A 15,714-nucleotide genomic window follows, 5' to 3' on the forward strand; every position below is an offset into this window, starting at 1 on the left:
GAAAGGATTTTCAGGTGTTGAAAGAGGCGTCATTGGGTAGACTCTTCAATCTGCTAATAGCAACAACAAAAAAAGCCAAGTACAAATTGAATGCTCTCAATTTAGTAAATGACACACATATAAACAAGTGGTTCTGAATTTTTGCACATTTGACTTATAACACTTGAACTTGTGCATTATACAAAGATGCCCTTTAACTATATTTCATGTCCTGAATTCAGACTTTCTTAAGTCTGGAAAACCAGTATTTTATACTATTTATACTGCCTGTCCCAAAACAGACTATACTTATACTGCCTGTCCCAAAACAAACTAGACTATTCCCTTATTTGATTTTGCCACATTCAACCATAGCATAGACTTGAATATGTAACTGAGTGCTGTCTATAAATATACACAAATAGAAAAAATTTATGAAAATCTTATTAGTGAGTCAGAGGGCTACATTACCCTCTGAGTTAAGAGACTGCAGACTATTTTTATATTCCTTTGTCTATTTTTGCATTTTCAAAACTATATATAATTAGCTTATAGGTTTTTTGTGAGTTTTTTTTCATTTTATTTATTTTAGAGACAGAGCACAAGAGTGAGAGGGGGAGAGGGGCAGAGGGAGAGAGAATCTTTTTTTTTATTTTTATTTAAATCCAAGTTAGTTAACATATAGTGTAATAATGGTTTCAGGAGTAGAATTTAGTGATTCGTCACTTACATATAATGTCCAGTGCTCATCACAAGTGTGCTCCCAAGTGCCCATCACCCTTTAGCCCATCCCCCCACCCACCTCCCCTCCAGCAACCCTCAGTTTGTTCTCTGTATTTAACAGTCTCTTATGGTTTGCCTCCCGCTCTGTTTTTATCTTATTTTCCTTTCCTTCCCCTATGTCCATCTGTTTTGTTTCTTAAATTCCTCATGAGTGAAATCATATGGTATCTTTCTCTGACTTATTTCACTTAGCATAATACCCTCCAGTTCCATCCACGTTGTTGCAAATGGCAAGATTTCATTCTTTTTGATCTCCGAGTAATATTCCAGTGTGTATATATACTACATCTTCTTTATCCATTTGTCAGTCGATGGGCATTTGGGCTCTTTCCATAATTTGGCTATTGTTGATAGTGCTGCTATAAACATTGGGGGGGGGGGCATATGCCTCTTTGAATCAGCATTTTTGTATCCGTTGGATAAATACCTAGTAGTGCAATTGCTGGCTCGTAGGGTAGCTCTATTTTTAATTTTGTGAGGAAACTCCATACTGTTTTCCAGAGTGGCTGCACCAGTTTGCATTCCCACCAACAGTGCAAAAGAGTTCCACTTTTCTACGTCCTCACCAACATCTGTAGTTTCTCAAGTGGTTAATTTTAGCCATTCTGACAGGTGAGAGGTGGTATCTCATTGTGGTTTTGATATGTATTTCCCAAGAAGAAGATAATCTTAAGTAGGTTCCATGCTCAGCACAGAGTCCGATGAAGGGCTCGATCCCACAACCCTGGGATCATGACTTGAGCTGAAATCAGGAGTCGGACGCTCAACTGACTGAGCCACCCAGGCACCCCAATGAGCTTATAGTTTTATAATAAAGAGGAAACAGACTTATAGGGTCTCACAACTATAGGAGGATTTCTCATTCTCTTTCCACGTCTCCTCAGTTCCTGCTCCAATGCCTTACACATAATATATGCTCAATAAATAAGTGCAAGAGAAGGAAGAAGGGAGAAAAGAGAAAAGGAAGGAAGAATGAAATGGAAAGGGAGAAATCTGTTAAGTGCCATCTGTTTGCCCCTCCAGGTTCACTCTCCACCTTGCTCTGAACCCTAAGAACTGATCAACATGAACTGGCTAAGTGGGTTCCTTGTTTCCCGGTTTCTGGTTGGCTTTGGCCAAGGGGATGCACCATCAGATCGGGTGTGGAGTATTTATTCCCTGGAATCACTCCCTGTGGGTCACTGTAGCCTGCTGTCCCCCTCAACCAGCCAGACCCAAGACCCTTCCTACACAGCTCTTCTGACTGGAGAAAGCACTGACCCCCTCTCTCCCTTCAGATCTTGGGGTGACAATGTGCCTCACACTCACATCCAGTGTGCTGCCCTCTCTTTTACACTGTTTAAACCTCTTGTCCAGCCCTTTATAAATAGTCCGATTATTAAACTCTCCTAAAGGTGTCCGATTTGAATGAACCACATATGTATGGTCATGACCCAAACTGACACAATCTGTTGGTGACAAAGAGCCCAACAAGTTCTCTCCTCCAATAACTAATCTTGAAGAAATGTTCAGAAAAACGTTTTTAAAACATCACTAATATTGCTCATTTCAAAAGTTTAAACAACAAAAAGATTATTTTCATTGAGAAGCTCCACTTTAACATCAAAGATTTTGTAGTCATGATAGTTATGCTTTTTCTCTTGAAAAGACAAATAGAAAAATCTACATGCATAGTCCCTTCTTTCTTCATCCTTTCAATAACCTTTAGAGATTTAGCACCCTCTAAATACTCAATATTAATTGCTTAAAACAGGCACAAATGAAGGATACCTATTATAGTATGAGAATGTTCTCAGAGATTAGTTATTCCTTTTTAAAGATCATTTCTTAACTATGCATCAATATGATTTTTTTCCCTTGGTGTCCTTGAAGGCAAAAAAGAAAAAAAAAAAAAACCCAGGAAAGACAAGCAGGGTTATTTTAGTACTTAAAAATTAGTATTAATTTTTTAAAAATCAAAATCCAAAAACCAGAGGTCTTAATCCAATTTACAAATCTTATTATTTCATTTCTACATCTAGTGAATTTTAACATGAATCTTTAAAGTGACCTTTTAATAATATTTGATGTCATTTACAATTAAACTTTGCTTAAATATTCTAAATTTAATACATTCCTTTTACTTATCCTTCTAATTAGCAGAACTTACCTGTATGTTTAGGATAATAATGAATCCAATGAATTAAAATTGTAAATTTTGTAAATCTTAAGTTCTGTTAAACATTGCAATGCTTTTTACAAGCTTTGTAAACCTATCTTAATCTTTTCAACTTAAAAAGTCACAACTCTAAAATTAAAAACTCAAGTATACATTTTAAGTTGGAATCTTGAGGACAATGTATAAGATCCTCTAATAAGCCAAATTATCTTAACTATTACAAACATTTTAAGTATAAAACATAGTCAAATCATACCCAAGTTAATGCAAAATAATTTATATCATTGGTTGTTAGTTCATTATTTCTATATGTAAGGGTCAAATGAGAGAGTTATATTATCCAAGCAAATTGGAACTATTATCACAAGTAAGTTGATTTAAACATCCCCCAAACAAACAAGGTTATCTGCTTAGTGGCTGATATTGACCACAAACTTTTGACCAAGACACCTCTGGAGCAGCCAGCATTTAGAGCAATTTTTGTTGCAACAATCAGGCAGCCTGAGCCTTATTTTAAGGGGTGGTCTCAACAGCCCCATTCCTCGGATTCAGGTTATATATCACCTAATACTCAAGGTTGGATTTAGTTCATTTATTTACTCCTCGATTCTACTCTTAATTGTTTCATATTTTTCCTGTTGGAAAAAATCATTCTTACAAATGTTTTAATGATACCGTTTAGGTTGTGTATATCTTTTCTTTTTCTGTGTCATGCTAATAATAGTGGTCTCTTACCATGACTACCACTCTTCTTTAGGTTACCACATGATAGCAATGGTCTGGGTTAAGGATATGTTTCATAGGTCTCTAGAGTAAGCACTTTAATGTTTCCCAGCCTTCTTGGGCCCTGCTCTTGCATGGTATGCCTTAGCCTGTGCAGGACTAGTCTTAGATGACTTGGGTTGAGTGGCCCTGGGCTGAGAAGGTTTACACTGGGAGGACTGGGATGGGCATGGTTTGGGCTGAGTGGGTTTGGGTGGACAAGGTTTAGCGTGGGAGGGGTGGCACTCAGTGGGTTTTGTTTGAGTGGGTTTGGGTTGAGAGGGCACAGGTTGAGAGTGTTTGACCTGGGATGGCTTGGGCTGACTGGGTTTGAACTGAGAGCTGGGTAAACATTTGCTACTGGACCTTTGGAAGGCTGGATTTAAAGGCCCATCCTGTGTCTTCAGTTTGGCTCCTTGATGAGAGGCAGGCCTTAAAGGTTTTTTTGTGGCTCCTGCTGGTTGAAAGGCCTGAGGGTAAAAACCTTCAATATGGGATGTTGTTTTCATAGGTTTCCCAGGTGCCCTTGGTGGCTGTGTTCTATGGGTGTAGCCTTGCTTAAGCTGTGGCTTCCCAGCTGCTTCTGCTGGCTGCAGACCCAGGGAGTGGGAGTGACCTACCTGGGAGACCACTACCCCAGACCTTTCAAGAGCTCCTGTTGTCTGTGGTCTCCTGGACCAGGCGTGTACATGCTGAGACACAGGTCTTGGTAGTCCTCCAATTGTTTTAGTCATAGGATGTCCCAAAGCAGTTCTTGAAAATTTCGTGAATCTTTCAGGTGAATAAAATCTCTGGGGCTGGAAGTACCGAAACCCAAAACTTTTACCTCGACCATAGGCCCTTGTTTTCTGAAAGGGCCAGGGACGGAACCACTTAGACCTCTGCTCTGACCAAAAGTGGGAGCCCGTAACCCAGGGGGCTTTCAAAGAAACGTGGCTAAAGTTCCCTCCAATTCTGGTTGGTAAAGGACAGTTTTCCAGACGAGGCACGAATCCTGGGAGGAGGCAGAAATTCTGGAGATTCTGGCTAGCCCCAGATTCTCCAGGCATCACAGCTGGGCTTTCACATGAGCTTTCTGACTGACTGGGTCTTTGTTGTCTCTCATCTTTAGCTGTTCCAGACAAATTTTCACTAGGGGGAGTTTGAATCCCCTGAACATTCTCAAAGTCTTGGTCTACCTGGATTCCCAACTCCCTGGCCAGGGAGCCCATGTCCTCCACAGACACACATCTGAGTGAAGAGGACATCACTTCCTGGAGAGCAGCTTGAAGACCCTCAATATTCTTCCCTCTCTCCCCAGGTGCCTCCCCCTTCCAAAACAGTAGCTGTGATGGCTTCAACTTCAGAGTCGTCTGGAAAAGCTGTGTCTCTTCACTCTCCTGGGCCTGGGGACTGAGGACAAAGTAGAATCTCTCGGTGGCAGCTTCTCCTAAAAACATTAGCAAGTCCCACTCCTTCTCACCTAGGTAGTCAGTGAAAAAAAACACAGCTGAGGAAACTTCCACCAAGAAACCAAACTGTGTCCAAAAACTTTCTAGATCTCCACGAAGGTTGGCCAGAGCAACAGGCTTTTGGAAAACACTAGGATTTTCCATTAGACCATCGCTATCAGGAAAATGCCACATTATCTCTACCAGGCCGTCAGAGATCTGCCGGGGAAACACCGGGCCAGTAAAATCCTGATGGAGAAAGATTTTGTGTGATTTTAGTTGGTCAGAGACAAGCAGTGTGTTGAGAATTCTGGACTTGGAGAAGCTACAGTATCCTAGGCGCACAAAAGAGATGACAGGCATCTTCATGAGAGTCAGGCACTTTTCTGTATCCCCTGTAGGCCCTCCTGAAGATTGTGCTGACCACTTCTTCACAATGCCCTTCATGGCCCCCAGCATTAAGATGCTTTTGTTGTTTTCTGCATCTGGCAGGAGCAGGGGAAGAGCAAACCGGCACTGATACATGTTTGACATGACCTCGCGTTGCAACGAGCTGTCTGAACAGAGCATAGATGCACAAAGAACATCAAAGGGATTAATGGTTTGTATGTCTCTAATTTCCAAATTCTCTACTCCAGTCAGCAGTTCCTCTTTGTTACCCTCACCCAGAACCTTGTGTCTGAGGATTGTATCTCTGGCCGTGACATCCAGCGCTTGAACTTTCATCAGGAAATTCCAGGCTAAGTCTCCTGGAGTCTCAGGTGTCCACATACATCCTCGATCTAAGGAGAATTGTTTAACAACATCTGGCAGAAGCTTTCTGCTCCTATCCATGTTCAAACATGACAGGACATCTTTAAATACCTTTTTTCTTTCTGTAGGGAAAAAGATACTCAGTGAATGTCACATTCAGAATCTAAGCTACCTTCACTGACTTTTAAAATTAAGTGAGTAATTGACTTTTTCATTGTAAGAAGATGGAACGATACAAATATAGTGAAAGTTCCTTTTTGCCAGTCTGCCAATTCCATTTTCCTTCTAAGAGATGCCAATATGTTACGTATATTTGCTTCCCGTCCTTTTTCTATGCAAGTATATAGGTAATGCATGAACACAGAGAAATATATCATTTGGTTCAGTGGATGCTATTTTACTTTTACATAAATCATATTATCCTAAACAAATGATTCTTCGACTTCGTTTCACTTAATGGTATTCTTTGCAAATTCTTCTAAGTCAGTTCATACACAGATTGACTTAATTCATTTTTAGCTAATCCATCGTACTTCATGATTTGGATGGACCATTACTTATTTAACCATTGTCTACTGATGGTCATTTAGGTTTTCCAATTTTTTGGCTAATGTTTGTATGCAATGATGAAAAACCTTGCTAATATTCCATGATATGCACACGTGTATGAGGAATTCTCTAGGATGATACTGATTTGTTTTTTTTAATATTTTTTAATGTTTGTTTATTTTTCAGAGAGAGTGTGTACAGGGGAGGGGCAGAAAGAGGGAGACAGAGGATTCAAAGTAGGCTCCATGCTGTGAGCACAGAGCCAGATGCAGGGCTTGAACTCAAGAACGGTGAGATTATGACATGAGCCGAAATCAAGAGTCTGCTGCTTAACTGACTGAGCCACCCAGGCACCCCGATACTGGTTTCTTTTTCTTTCTTGCTTTCTTGCTTTCTCTTTCTCTCTTTCTGGTTTTTAATTTCTTTTTTTAACGTTTATTTATTTTTGAGAGAGAGACAGACAGAGGATGAGTGGGGAGGGCAGAGAGAGAGACAGAGAGACAGAGAATCCGAACCAGGCTGCAGGCTCTGAGCTGTCATCACAGAGCCTGACACTGGCTCAAACTCACAAACCCCAAGATCATGACCTGAGCCAAAGCTTGACCCTTAACTGACTGAGCCACCCAGGTGCTGCTGATTTCTTTCTTAAATGTATCTCTTGTTACAGTTTGGAGAAATGAAAGATTTTATGTCCGTTAAAGTTTCCTCAGAATTTATGTGCTGTACCTACTTTCTCTTAATCTCCCATTTCCTAAAATACCTCCTAACCACTTCTTGGGAATACAGAGATAGTGCTTAGAGAAAGAAGGTCAGAGAGCACTTTTTTTTACTCCTGGTAGTATTTACTCCTGGCAAACGAGCATAAGCTTCTTGGATCCCCTATAAAATTAGCCTGGTAAGAAACAACAGAAGTGAGAGAAAGGTATGGATTTCAAGGATTAACAAAGATAACTAAGAAATCCTTGGACAGTCTAAAAGTTGCTTCAAGTGGAATATGTGTTGGGCTAAGAAGGTAAGGGAGGAGTTGGGGCTAGTAAAAAGGGTTCCCAGGGGAGGCAGTGAGAGGCTAGGTTTCAGGAAAGCTTTTAGGTCCTGCTCTTGCCTATCACCTATTTTGCCTTTGGACAACAATCCTCTGTTTCTTCAGCACAAAAACTGGTACCTGCACAGCCCAGGCCAAGTACTAACAAGGTAAGGACTTGTTAGTCTTTCCTGACTACTACAGAGCTCATCTGGATACCATACCCAGAAGCAACAGAGTAAACAAATATTATACAGAGCAACAATGATACAATCAACAAGCACAAAAATGGATAAAAAGAAAAAAAGTTAAGAAGCAATAATATCTAGAACCCAATATATGTTTGTAAACTTAAAATTTATGAAAATACCCCAGCTAAGGCAAAAAGAAATGATTTTAGCTGCCACCTACTGAAAGGAAATTCTTGAATTTGAGTCCAATGTATAAAGCCTTAGAACCCATGGAAGAGTAATAAAAACTTTAACATATATGTACTTGAAGTGTCAGAAAGAGAGGAGGGAACAAGTGGGACAGAAATATATATTTAGATAAATAATGGCTGAAGATTTTCCAAATTTGGTTAAAAAATTTTTTACAGATTTTTGCAAATCCTAAGGGGGACTAAAAACAAAGAAAATCATATCTAACTATATAAGAGTCAACTGCTAAAAAAAATTTTTTTTAAGTAAAAAAATAACACTTACAGGGAACAATGATAAAATAACTGTAGACTTAGCATCAGAAACAATGGAAGCCAAAAGACAGGAATGGCATCCATAAAGTGCTGAAGGCAGAAAACCTGTCAATCTATAATTCAATATCTAGCAAAAATATCCTTCTGGAATGAAGGCAAAATAAAGACATTTCTCAATAAGCAAAAAATAAGAGAATTTCCCACTAATGGACCTACACTGAAAGAAATTTAAAAATAATAATAATAAATAAAAATTCTTCAGGCTAAACGGAAACAACATCACATTAAATCTTAGATCTTCAGGAAGAAAGGGCACAGGAAACGGTAAATATATGGGTTCCTGCCACTGGATGAACTCAATTGTAAGCTGGAAGGGAAGGGAGCTGATTGCTATAGTCTATACACAAGTTGACCTTATACAGTGCAGAGCACACAAAGCAACACCATAAGCCTTCCTGAGACTTAGATTTGACACTGTGATTTTTTTTGTCATGAAATTTAACATAACAAAAAACATAATGATGTTTCTCCTTTGAATCAGATACATTTGGATTTTTTTTTTGAGTTCCTAGCTGCACAGACAAACAAATATTACAGAGGAAAAAGACAGAGTTAGCCTCATGCCTCCAGCCAACTAGACTGGATTGGTTAGCTACTAGAATTACATTGCAAGTCAGAACTACATTATTACTGAAACTTTCCTTGACATGTTTTACTAAAGGTGCTAGATTAATTGCAAAAAATAGCCCCAATTAATGGCTTTCTGGATATATTTTGGATTTCTGCAATATTACTTTGTAAGAAGTGGTATCTGTTTTTCCCCAACTCTTGAATCTGTTTTCCCCAACTCTTGAGTATGTCACAACTGTCTTTGTGTGACATACTCTGGCCAACAGAATGTGGCAAAAGTGATGGTGTTATGGGTTGAATTGTGCTCCCCCCCCAAAAAAAAAATTGTGTTGAAGTCCCCAGTACCTCAGAATGTGGCCTTATTTGTAAACAAAATCTTTAAAGAGGTCAAATTAAAATGAGGTCATTAGGGTGAGCTCCCATGAAGTATGACTGGTGTCCTTACAAAAAGGGGAAATTTGAAAACAGAGACATGCACAGAGGGAAAGTGATTGAAGACACACAGAGAGAAGATGGGCATTTAAAGCCAGGAAATAACTGAGGCTACCAGAAACTAGAGAGTACTGGAACAGCTCTTTCCCTAATGCCTGCAGAGAGCCCTTGACCCTGCTAACACCTTGGTTTCAGACCTCTGGCCTCCATAACTATGAGACAATAAATCTCCCATTGTCCTAAGCTACCCTTGTGTAGTGCTTTCTTCAGCCCTAGGAAACTAATTCAGATGGCATGACAGTACTAAATCTAAGCCTTCTCTTCTGTCTCTTTCTCTCTCTCCCTCTTGCCTTCTCTCATACTCCTGGGTCCTCTCCATAAGAATATGCCCCATCTAGTCCGAGAATAAGTCCAGACTAGACTTTCAGAAGACGACAGACTAGTCTATAGCCAGCTGACCACAGACACATGAGAAAACTCAGGAAAGACCAGAGGAACTGCCCAGCCAACTACAGACACATGAATAATAACACACACTTATTGTTTTAAGCAACTGAATTTTGATAAGCTCTACTATTACACTAAATAACTGACATAGAAAAGAAGATCATACAAAGTAAACAGTAACATGCAAGAAACACATCATAATATTAGAATGTTACCTATAGAATAAGGGGAATGGGGAATAAAGAAAAAAGGGAATAAAAAGACATGGGGCTTTTCACAGTATAATGATGATACTATGCAGTGAATAATTAAGTCAACCCTATACAATAAGTGAAATATGTAAATAAATTTTAAAAATTAAGAATGAGGCCTAGGGCACCTGGGTGGCTCAGTCATTTAAGCATCTGACTTTTGATTTTGGCTCAGGTCTTGATTTCAGTTTGTGAGATAGAGCCCCGTGTCAGGTTCCATGCCAGCAGTGCAGAGCCTGCTTGGGATTCTCTCTCTCCCTCTCTCTCTGCCCATCCCATGCTCATGCTCTCTCTCTCTCTCAAAATAAATAAATACACTTAAAAAAAATGAGGCCTAAAAATGACTATGGATTGGGAAGGTATGAGGGTGGAACAAGAATTGTGTTGTAAATGGAATATTACTCAGCCATTAAAAAGAATGAACTCTTGGGGTATATGGGTGGCTCAGTAGGTTAAGTGTCCGACTTCAACTCAGGTCATGATCTCGTGGTTCATGAGTTTAAGCCCCACATGGTGCTCTGTGCTGACAGCTCAAAGCCTGGAGCCTGCTTTGGATTCTGTGTCTCCCTCTCTCTCTCTTTGCCCCTCCCCCACTCATGCTCTGTCTCTCTGTCTCTCTCTCAAAAAGAAATAAACACTAAAATATTTTAATTAAAGAAAAAAGAATGAAATACTGTAATTTGCAATGACACGGATGGAGCTAGAGTGTATTATGCTAAACGAAATAAGTCATTCAGAGAAACACAAATACCATATAATTTCACTCATATGTGGAATTTAAGAAACAAAACAGATGAACATATGGGAGGGGAGAAAATAAAAAATAAAAAAGAGAGAGGGAAACAAACCACAAGAGACTCTTAACAATAGAGAACAAATTGAGTGTTGATGGAGGGAAGTGGGCAGGGGATGGGCTAGGTGGGAGATGGATATTATTAGTAGGGCACTTGTTGTAATGAGCACTGAGTGCTGAATGTAACTGATGAATCACTGAATTCTACTCCTGAAACCAATATTACATTGTATGTTAACTTACAATTCAAATAAAAATTTGAAAAGAAAAAAAAAAAGGATTGTGTTGTAGGTTAAATTATGTATCCCTCAAATTCCTATGTTGAATTCCTAACCCCCAATGCCTCCGTGATATTATTTGGAAATAGGGTCATTGCAGATATAATTAGTAAAGATGAAGTATTAGGGTGAGCCCTGATCCAATATGACTAATGTCTTTATAAAAAGGGGAAATGCACCCCTAGAGAACCTAGAGACCTAGGGACCTAGAGAAATGCACCCAGGGAGACAACTATGAATGCAGACGAGAGGGATATTTTTACAAGCCAAAGAATGCCAAAGATGTCCAACAAACTGCCAGAAACTAGGAACAGATTCTTCTCTACAGCCTTCAGAAGTAACCAACCTTGATTTCAGACTTCTGGCCTCCAAACTGAGATGCCACATTTCTGTTGTTTATTGTTTAAGCTACCTCCTTTGTGGCACTTTGTTACAGCAGCAGTAGCAAACTAATACAAGGTGTGATGAGGAGGACATTACTCCTCTCCTACCTAGAACTGGATGATGGATCCCCACGATTTGGACTGAGTGTGAGACAATAGCTATGTTTCTTTCCCTTCTCTGCTCAGAAGTTGGTGATACTTATTTTCATAGACAATATCTCTCCAAATGAAGCATTTCTAACATTTTGAATTTTCATTCAGAAATATTCCAATTCAAGATACCAATATAATTTCCCTTATCAAGATGATAATTTATGACTGGATCAAGCCAAGTACCAATATTTTGGGATCTTATCCAATTATTATAAGCTCCTCTCTGATTTTCACTTCAGTAGTTAGGCCCATAATCTCCATATCCCTCTGACTGGTCACAAAGGCACTGAAATGACTTAAGAGGCTTAATTTGAGGCTTAATTTGAGCAAAGTTAGTGGTTAGCAACTTATATGTACCATGGAGGTGACTGCAGAAACCTGTAAGCTGACAGTATTTATTTTTGCTTATATTGTCCATCATTTTGTAGGGCCTAGGTCTTCCTCTCTGTCAAACCCACCCATAAGGAAATTCCAAATTAGAGAGGCATAAGGAGTTTCTGAGTAGCTGCTTTTCTGGTGCCTTTCCTTACCCCTTCTCCCCATTGTGTCGTGGAAACCTAAAAATAAGTTGTGGCCCAACTACCACATAGTATGGCCATACCTTCCATCCTTTTCTCCTCCTCCGCTGCGAATGACATGCCAGTTTCGGAATCCTCATAACTCTGTTCTTCATCAGAGAACTGTGTGGTCTCTGAATATGCAGCGCCCTCTTCGCCATCATAAACACCGTGCTCTGAGTCATTATAATCCTCTTCTTCCACAGAGGTTTCTCCATCTTCAGAGTGTCCAACAGATTCAAAATATTCCTCTTTTCCTAAGTACAAAGAATCATCTGGCTCCTCGTATCTCTGTCCATCCTGTAAATACTCAATGGTTGCTGGAATTTCATATTTAACGTTCTCAACTAAATGTGGCAATATGCCTTTTGGTGTGTTGTATTCCTCCTCATTTTCCCTTGAGGACCAAGCAGCTTCCTTATAAGTAGTTTTCGTGTCCCTGAAGCACTCAGAAATTCCCATATCCAGGTGTTCTTTCTCTTTGAAGGACACTGTGATTTCAGGATTCTCGGGCTGTTTCTCTCCAGAGGAAAAAACATCTTCTGAATTCTTGCTTATCCCGATAGCTTGAAGAGGTTCTATATTCTTATGTTTTAAAAATTCTGAAAAGCACAAGAAAGTTGGGGGGGGGGTATTTTGTTTTTTCAAATTAACAAAAAGACCTCGAAGCATCATCTCTCTTCTTTATTTCAAAACTGGAGGATAAGAATACCTAGCATCTCCCAGACAAATAACAAGTCAATTGTCATTCTTTCTCTCACTGGAAAAAAATCAGATCACATTCCTACCTTGCTCAAAAGTTTGGCTCTTCATAGCAAACTCAAAGAGTACATGAGTGAAACAGAAAATTTGAATCCTATGAATAGTGCTGACTTGTGGATTTACTGTGACCCAAAACCAAGTCAGATTTCCTAGGGCCATTGCTGATGAAATCTGATCCTAATAATTTCTAATTGGGAAGCAAATAGCTCTAATTTGGAAGAGTAAGTTCTAGAAATAATAATATCTATTTCTCTAAGCACATGGGTCTTGTCCTACATTACAGACTGTTAACATGAACCTTTTGGCTGAACCTCTACCTCTCTAATACCTCTTGAAATAATCTTCAATATTTTTTAGATTTTAGAAAAAGGAGCTACATCTGTCTCTGGTAGTAATATACAGAGTCACTAAAAAAATCCATTCTGGAAGAATTACTCCCTCATCTGCCACTAATTATCTTTAAACATTGAAGAATTAGCATTTGAATGTTTCAGAAGAGTAGGCTTCTGCAGGTATTCTTATCACAGAAAAAAAAATGAAGTTACTGATCCACCATATAGGTGTGCTACAAAATCATGTTTCTGATATTTCCAAAATGGCTATACTAAGTGAAAGATGCAGCATTTGGTCTTGGGGTTGTAAAATATCCATGAATTTACTTATTGAATAATAAGCAGTTTATACCAGCACTAAAAAACCGCAAGTTTTGGATACAGTTTGAACAAAAACTTATCAATCCCCTAAACCAATAAAATACATTGTTCCCTGCTTTTAAAATCCTGGACACTTTTCCCCTTTTTCATATGCTAGTGAAAATTATCTCCAGGAGAAAAGACAAATGAAAACAAAAGACAATAATGTTCTTTTTTCAGGGAATCTGCCTTGTCACTCTTACTCTTACCCCCCAAAAAAGTACAGAAATCCAACTTACCGTTTTGTAAGCCACCAACAGTAGCTGACTCTGGAAAAGTACTAAGTAAACACTTGAGAAAATGCTGACAGCTCACCTCTCCCCTTTTCTGTACCAAAATTAACAGCTTTCGACTTTTCTTCAGGGGATCTGTAACATTCTCCAGAGTCTCATACTCTTCCTCAGAAATCAGCCCCCGAGAGGTTAACGAATCTAAGACAGAATCAGGATCCTGTTGGAGGATTTCAAGTAACTTTTTTCGTTCTTTTTCTATGATCTCTGAAGGAACACTCCTGGCAGCCATTGTTCCTGTGTCCTCTAGACCAGGAAATGGATTTTGAAACCGTTCCAATAGTAAATAAATACAGGTTAAAAAAAATGAAAAAGAGTAATTCTATTCAGCAAAGATTAAACAGGTCAAAGATATCTAGCATTGGAGAGGGCAAGTACAAACAAGTGGGGGGTGGGGGGTGGAGCCAGCCCTAAACCCAGCCAGGCCTGCCTCCCTATAGATTATTTATCTGCTCTTTTGCTCACTTGACTCAGTCTCATTTTGACTCAGCCCCAGTGTCAATTCCTCTGAGAAGTCTCTCCTGAAATTTAGTTTGGACTAGGTATTCCCTGCTCGGAGCTCTATTCGTGATAAGAATGAATTGATTAATTCTTTCTGGAGAGAAATCCTGCAATATGCAGCAATAAATAAATAAATGCTGATAGATAAAAATACAAATTAAAGGGTGCCTGGGTGGCTCAGTCGGTTAAGTGTCTGACTTTTGATCTCAGCCGAGATCGTGATCTCAGTTCCTGAGCCTCATGTCATCAGGTTCTGTGCTGGGCATGGAGCCTGCTTGGGATTCTCTCTCTCCCTCTCTCTGCTCCTCCCCTACTTACACACACACACACACACTCTCAAAATATATAAACACTTTAAAAGTAAAAAATAATATAAATTTATACCTTTCAACTCAGCAATTTCACTTCTAGAAAATTTCTTAAGGAAATAATCAGACAAATGCCCAAAGATACATGTGTAAGAATCTTCATGACAGCATTATTTATAATAGCAGAAAAATTTTAAATAACCAAGATTTAAATAAAGTGGGCATTTGCAGAATAAATGTTGATACATCAACAGTGAAACAGAAAAGAACAGCTTACAAGGACGAAAGCAGGGCATCTGTCAGGCTTAGTAGAGCATGCGACTCTTGATCCCAGGGTCATGATCCTGATCCCTACAGTGGGGACAGAGTTTACTTAACAAAAAATAAATACATAAATAAGTAAAAAGGATGAAGTGAGTTATACATATTGACAGCTAGTAATACCCATGATATACCATTATGAAAGATAGCAAGTTAAGATCCCATTTTTGTTTAAAAAATTAAAATGTGCATAGCATACATATATTATATGCATATGCAGATATAGATTTAAAAGAACACAGTCAGGAGAGAGATAGCCCAATGGTAACACTGGTTAACTCTGAGGATATGATGACAGGGGGATTCATACTTTCTACTTTAAACACTCCTGTTTATTTTAATATTTCATAGTTTTTGTTTTTATTAGCAGACTTCATTTTGATTTTTCTAAAAAAACTACCTGGGTGGTTTTTATTTATAGGTATGTAGTTCACAAGAACCTGAAAACAAAACAATTTAAATAACTATCAACAGGATACTGGATAAATAAACTCTAGTGTTGCATTAACAGTATACGCCATTCAAAAAGAATGACCTTCAGTGACCCAGAAGATAACCATATATTAAGGGAAAACTTTAAGTCCCAAAAGATTATACGCAGCAAGACCCTCTTTTTAAAAGTTGAATGTGTACCTGGGTAGCTCAGTCAGTTGAGCGTCGACAGCTCTTGATTTCGGTTCAGGTCATGATCTCACGGTTCATGACTTTGAGCCCCATGTTGGTCTCTGTGCTGACAGTACAGAGCCTGCTTGGGCTTGGGATTCTGTGTCTCCCTTTCTCTCTGCCC

General features: G+C 39.0%; 1 protein-coding gene across 4 annotated transcripts in view; it reads right to left on the reverse strand.

Annotated features, from left to right (window-relative positions):
• Nucleotides 1-15,606, reverse strand: part of CARD6 (caspase recruitment domain family member 6) — a 39,847-nt gene extending 24,241 nt beyond the window's left edge. Inside the window, exons 1-5 of one of the 4 annotated variants that reach the window (XM_030330665.1) lie at nucleotides 15,561-15,596; nucleotides 14,884-14,957; nucleotides 13,747-13,938; nucleotides 12,098-12,655; nucleotides 1,508-5,987 (exon numbers count right to left, since the gene is read on the reverse strand). In XM_030330665.1, the coding sequence (XP_030186525.1) occupies nucleotides 3,742-5,987; nucleotides 12,098-12,655; nucleotides 13,747-13,938; nucleotides 14,884-14,902 (3,015 nt within the window). In that variant the 5' untranslated portion in view covers nucleotides 14,903-14,957; nucleotides 15,561-15,596 and the 3' untranslated portion in view covers nucleotides 1,508-3,741. Of the gene's footprint in view, nucleotides 1-1,507; nucleotides 5,988-12,097; nucleotides 12,656-13,746; nucleotides 14,589-14,883 lie in introns of those variants that run through there. The other 3 variants (XM_030330657.1, XR_004344040.1, XM_032594494.1) reach the window with 3 other exon arrangements.
• Between the last annotated feature and the right edge of the window lie 108 nt (nucleotides 15,607-15,714).

The sequence above is a fragment of the Lynx canadensis genome, chromosome A1 (assembly GCF_007474595.2).
Source record: "Lynx canadensis isolate LIC74 chromosome A1, mLynCan4.pri.v2, whole genome shotgun sequence".
NCBI lineage: Eukaryota > Metazoa > Chordata > Mammalia > Carnivora > Felidae > Lynx > Lynx canadensis.